This window comes from Pleuronectes platessa, chromosome 15 (assembly GCF_947347685.1).
Source record: "Pleuronectes platessa chromosome 15, fPlePla1.1, whole genome shotgun sequence".
Classification (NCBI taxonomy): domain Eukaryota; kingdom Metazoa; phylum Chordata; class Actinopteri; order Pleuronectiformes; family Pleuronectidae; genus Pleuronectes; species Pleuronectes platessa.
The window spans coordinates 8,295,075-8,301,492 of record NC_070640.1 but is presented as its reverse complement, the minus strand read 5'-3'; the positions used below and the strand labels follow the sequence as shown (position 1 = coordinate 8,301,492).

Genomic DNA, 6,418 nt, shown 5'->3' with positions numbered 1-6,418 from the left:
CTGTGGTCTTTTACACTGGGTCGTTTCCTCCCCTCATATCTCCATCTCATTCAGTCACACACACAGACCCACGTGCACACTGACGCTGTACGAGTCTCAATCTAAAGGTCAGACCACAGGAACTACATGAACGCGGTCTGTCCCCTCTAAACGGGAGCCCCGGGTGTTTCACATGTTCTAAAGTGCGTCTCTCACTTCCCAGCTCTTCACTCTGCGTTCCTGCCTTAAGGGTGAGTCTAACATTTACTGTGCGTCTTTTTCAATGCATCGTTTTAACAGAGACGGCGATGAATGCTTTTGAATGTCATGGGTCAAGCAAGCAAGCCAACTGTTAGATTAGATTCCTTTATTGTGTTGGAGCTTGTATTTGACATGCATCCTTGGAATAAACGACTTAATCTTGAATTAGAATGAATTCCTAATGAGATAAAGTCATACAAAGTGAATTGTATGTCTAATATCTCACACTTCACATGCACAGTACGTCTCTATTATGTTCCGCAGACAATCCTGTAAAACAATGATTACTTTTTCACGACAACTCGGCCCGTTGTGAGGTGCTGGTGTGTGCTTGTGTGTGCTGCTTGCATCCATTTACATCAGATTATTTGGCACCGTGATGTGCATCTAACCCTCTCTGCACATAGCGGGGGTGGGGGGGTGGGGGGGGTGCACAGTGAAGACTCGAGACTTATCTCTGTCACACAGCTCCTGGCCGGGCCATCCGACTGCTGGTTTATCTGCCCTGGCACACACCCTCTCTCGCTGGGGAAGTGTCACTCGACCGCCACCCATCCCACCGCACCCCTCCACCACCACCACCACCACCACCACCACCACCACCTCCTCCTCCTTTCTGCTGACTCCCTGCTCACCCTCTCCTCCCCTTCGTCTCCTCGCCTCACCCCTCTCTCCTCTCTCTCTCTCTCTCTCTCTCTCTCTCTGGATGCCAGCAGCTTCTCGTCATGGAGCAGACGACAGTCACAGACCAGTAAGTGTTTCTTTGTCCCTACCAGTGCACAGTGCTGCCATCCCAGCACAATGGCTGTAGCAGCCAACAGCTCATTCACTCTTTTCTTGTTTTACAGCTGCTGTGTGTTTTTTCTTCTTTCTCTGCCTCTGTGAATATCACTAAAGCTCTGAATGAGATGAAAGCTAAAACAAATACTGCATTATCTACTGTAGTTTAGCAGTGGAAAGATACATTAGTGTAATTGTGATGCTGTGCTGGTAAAGTTCCATAAAAGGGAGTTGAACGGGAAAACATGCTGCTCTGGGAAACAGCTGAATGAAATAAATGAGTTCGCGCTCAGAGGAAACAAGAGCTGACTCATTGGTTCATTTGAGTTTTGGTGACATGAATTTATCGAACATCCATCTTAAGATAGACTCATTAAAAATCTAATTTCAGACCCGGACTGTCAGTCACCACACACTCACCGTCAGCCTTCGGAGGGGAGGACGGGGGGGGCCTCGCCACAGGAAGTGAAGCCAACCGCAGGTCAATGGACGCCCCTGCAGCGACAGACCCCATCCTCACCCAGCCCGGCCTCGGCGTCACCACGACAACCATCACCACCATCACGCAGACGGGGGGGGGCTGGAGCTCGGGCTTGTTCGACATCTGTGGAGACAAGAGCTCCTGTAACACAGACACACACTGCAGCGACTCTCACCAGGCTCTGATTCTTCATACGTTTGCTTTTCCAACTTTGTAATTCTGCTTAATTAATTTCATGTAGAAAAGCAATTAATTCTCACCATATATCATTAGATTAGAGTCACACTGACAGAACATTTTTAATAGAACATGAGTGAGATAAAAAATGGATTTGTACCAAAGAATACAAACTAACTGTCTCTCTCTCACACACACACACACACACACACACACACACACACACATTGTGTTGACCTGTGTCTGTGCTCACAGGTGTTCTCGGGGCCCTGGTGCCATGTTGTCTAGACCTGAGTTTGGCTCACCAGTACGGCGAGTGTCTGTGTACGCCTCTCTTACCGGGATCCACGTTTGCCATGCGAGTCGGGATCAGAGAGCGGTACAAGATAAGGGTGAGTGTGTGTGTGTGTGTGTGTGTGTGTGCATGTGAAAAAATACATTTGTCAATGGGGAGTAAAGAACGATCCCCAAAGACACCAACAGAGATATCTCACAATGTGGTTCCGGCTCATAAAACCATCACAATACATCTTTTTAAAATGAAGAGACCGTAAAGGTGAGAGAAAAAGGGGAAAAACCTAAAGCTGCAAGTAAAAGAAGGCGATCGTGTTTGTGTTATCAAACGCACTCATGTGTTCTGCTCAAGTTGTAGGAGTGGATTCTTCTGATAATGTTTTTATGTCTCATTTCTCACGACCCATTGACCTCACGGCTCCGGACGTGTCCCCTGCTGCGTTGTGTCGTCTGCTTCCTCTCTGCGTGTGTCTGTGTGTGCGTGTCCGTGCATGTGTGTGTCCACAGGGGAGCGTGTGTGAGGACTGGACCACGGTGTACTGCTGTTACCCTCTGGCTGTGTGTCAGATGATAAGAGAGATGAAGCGGAGGATGAAGACTCAGACGTATCATGTGTCCACTGCCCTTGAGTGCTCCTGAGGAAACTGGAGACAGTAAATGAGGCTTTTCCTTCTTACGATGCAGCGGAGAGCGGCGAGGACCTACTGGTACCAACAGGACAAAGAATCGATACCATGAGGTTTTGAACTTACTCTCCAGTCCCCTGTGAGGACGCCTTGGACAATAAATCAAGCCTGGGACGTTCAGAGAGGGCCGGAGAGGGGGAACCTTGATTAATAGGGTAAACCTTTTTTTACACTGCTTGTGTTTCAGAATCAGAATCAGAATCAGAATCAGAATTATTTTTATTGCCATGTATATTTGCACATACAGGAAATTGCCTTGGTGTGGCTGGTGCACTGTACAAACAACAATATACAAACAACAATATAAAAACAACAACAATATTGAACAACAATATATACAGTAAGAGAGTTACGTGTGGTTCTAAGGTGCAGAGATTGGTGATAATGTCAATAATATAGAGTTATAAATTATGTGCGGGGGGGGGGGGGGGGGGGGTCAGCAGAGTCAGTGTGATGCAGAGTCAGTGTGATGCAGGGGGCTTGTTTGTGAGCCCCACTGCCATGGGGAAAAAACTGTTCAGGTTTTTTCGAGAGGTTTTCGAGAGGACACCACGAATATATTCTACTTTTCTTACAGAGGCGATGGTTTGTGAAGTAAATTCCAAGACGAGTGAAAAGCAGGTGATATTGTGAGCAAATAGCACTGAATATCTGATGTAACTCCCAGTCATATACCAGCAAATAAAAATGTTGATTTCATTTCCAACACCATGTCTGTTTGTTGCTTTGTTTCTTTGTTTCATTTGACTGCTGATCCCATTTCTACAGAACTTGGTGGAGGTGACGTTTGGTTAGAACCCATTTTCTGGCAGAAGCGGCTTGAATAACACATCCAGTTTTTCACCTTCTTGAACTGTTTAGTTAACAAACATTTATAATGGCACTCAGTATAGAACACAAACCAGTCATCTTTTGAAACCAAATTTAAATTAGACCTTTATTTCGATCTGCATTGAATTCAACACAAAAAAAATATCTGTCCCCTGAACTTTCTCTGAGAAAGTTCAGTCCACACCCGGATCCAGATCTGCACCCACATTTACTTGGTTCCTCCTCGAGTCCTTCCCCACTATTTGACCTTGTTCTTTTTTGTCTTTTTTATTTCGACTGTAAGAACCAGACACTCATGTTTGTTCAACCTTGGTGGAAGTTTGTGCTCGACTGAGTTCCACTGTTGTTCTAAACATGTTCACATCTTAACCCAAACAGGGCAATACTCCAATAACCTAAACCCATGTAAGCAGCTTTATCTGCTAATCATAGTCACAATAAGGTCAAAAGTAAAAGGAGTGAAACTGAACTTTTTTTATGTTTCTCATAACAGTGAAAGACTGAGAACACTCAGCAGCAGCACATCCTTTCCAAAACACTGTCCTTCCCCCTCTCTATATTCCGTGAAGGTCACTGCCGACAGTTCACGGGGACATTTTCTCAGAGAGGAAGCGGTACAGATGAGCCGAGTGCAAAATTTCTATACCTGATTTGTGTGAAACGGCCCCTTTGATTCTGTCTCGCATGCCAAAGGTCACCAGACGCATTAATGTGTTCCGTCGCCCTCAGACATGGAGGGAGAATGAAGCGAGGGAACATAAAGCTTTCTCAGCCCTCGGAGAGCCAACTGGGAGTCGGCAGAGTCCACACGAGGGATAATATCTACAGGTTAGAATAAGAAAAATCGTATATTCTTGAACTCACCATAAAGCCAGAGAAAGGTGGGTGTCACTTCAGTTTGATGTGAGCAGTCACTCGGCTTCTCAAGCGTAGGATGAGACAAGTGTGCGAGTTCTCTCAGTGATGCAGAACCACCGGTTTTACCCGAGCTCGGATTACAGTCAACAGTTCAAGTACAGTCTGCAGATAATAGAGCCGATTTCCATTTTCTGTTATTCTCTTTATCCTCCTGTTCCTCGGTTCACCCTCCGGCATCCAATCACGCTATTAATCCAGTTCTGATTGCTGTGGTCCCCCCCCCCCCCCGAAACCTGAAATGCCAACCAGCGAGAAACGCATATGAAAATGTTATTTATACACAAAGCAGATGGGTCCTCAAAGGGCAAATATGTAATTTGTTAACTTCTACAGATGTGGTCCCCCACCTGCCAGCTGCTTTAAATGGAACGAGGGGGGGGGGGGGGGGGGGGGGGTAGAGGAATTGGATTGGTGTCAGGAAGACGGGAGCAGTGAATAATCAAACCAGATGATATTCCTCATGAGCTCCTCAAGGCGATGATTGACAAAACCAAAGGGTTTATTCACCCTCGCATGTGAAGACAAACTAGAGGAGCTGGTCGACACCCATCAATATATAGCTGACAACATCATTTGGCCTTAGCTATAAGACTTGATGTCATTTAAAGGCACTGTTGGGCCTCACAGGATTTTCATTTGAGAAAGTGCAATTCTATTTTCTTGAAAAATTCACAAAAATATTGCTAAAAGCTTGTTAACCAAAGCAGGGAAAGTAAACGACAATCCTGGATCTGCCCCCTGAATGGAATCTCCTTTAAAAGTCAAATTATTCTTAATTGGCACATGCCCCAGCCTCCCACCGTTTTTCAAAGTTTATCCTGATCCTACTAACAGCAGTGGAAACCTAACCTCCTCGGTGGAGGTAAAAGGTTCAGATTATAGATCCTGCACCATTTGAACGCTGTGGTCTGCATATCATTTCTGCTGCTAGTTCGAGAGAGGAGACCACTCTGCTTTGCCTCACAAGCTGTTTTCACCCTCCACTATATGTCCCTCTGTGGACATCTTTAATCAGACGATCAGCAGCAGCCCATATCCTGCTCCTGTGTACCCGTGCAGATCAAAGAAACATCGGCAGACGAATAAACAGTTTGCAATTCAGAGATTCCCTGCTGAAAAGCATTCTTAAAATATGTTCTTATCTTTGTTGCCCAATTATACAGACTCCACTCAAACTGATTATACACAGAATAAACTACAATACTTTTCTGTGGGTTTCAAGATTATCACCAGGGTAATAATGGTGGTGATTTCTTTACTGATGTGTGCATTCGCCTCCAGTGTTCCCACATCAGTCCAGGATTGATAAACGCTCCTGCAGACCCTCTGTTCCCTGTCTGCTGGGGGTTGTTAGCGAGCAGGATGTGCCTGGAGCTGAGCTGCCTTCAGGCATCGTGCAGCTTCCCCCCCCCCCCCCCACCCCCTGTGCAATAACCAGATGATATTACTTCAGCTTCACTGCCTCTGTATTGGGTTGTTAAATCGGAAAACTATTTGCTCTGCAACTCAAATCCACACACTCAAACGTTATATCTATATTGACACACTTTTCTATTAAGTACATAAGGACTTATTACCTGCGGTACCTTAGCTCCTTCCAAATTAGTGACAGTCTTTAAAAGCCCTCATTTCACTGAGTGCCAATAACTTTGTCGGGTCACCATAAAAGTCGGTTTCCCCCTCCGCCAAACAACAGGACAATATACAGACCTTGTTGTTAACAGCCTCATTGGAACGTCGAGCAGAAGAAATGGTTCCGGTGGAAACGGTTTCAGGGACGTCTGGAGCTTGTCCAGAAGGATGGGGGGTGTTGGTTCTCTGGAATCCGATGCTATTGTTGGACCTGCCAGCTTTTTGCTGTGAGCACCAGGTTCATAAACCCTCACTGCCTCTGCTGGGGTGGAATCTCAGAGGCTCACAGGTATGTCAGTATAAAGAAAACACACAGAGACATAACTTCTGAGGCTTTATATTGACGAACATTGATTTCCTGAGGTCTTACTCCAACCTT

General features: G+C 45.8%; 1 protein-coding gene across 2 annotated transcripts; it reads left to right on the top strand.

Moving 5' to 3' along the window:
• Positions 1-54: 54 nt before the first annotated feature.
• plac8l1 (PLAC8 like 1) lies at positions 55-3,364 on the top strand. Of its 2 annotated transcripts, none has more exons than XM_053441466.1 (5): positions 55-230; positions 957-991; positions 1,412-1,644; positions 1,934-2,070; positions 2,480-3,364. In XM_053441466.1, exons 2-5 carry the CDS (start codon positions 966-968, stop codon positions 2,609-2,611), a joined length of 528 nt encoding a protein of 175 aa, XP_053297441.1. In that variant the 5' UTR covers positions 55-230; positions 957-965; the 3' UTR covers positions 2,612-3,364. The 2 variants fall into 2 exon arrangements, with proteins under 2 accessions (XP_053297441.1, XP_053297440.1); XM_053441465.1 differs by having other exon boundaries at positions 56-230; positions 709-991.
• Positions 3,365-6,418: the final 3,054 nt, after the last annotated feature.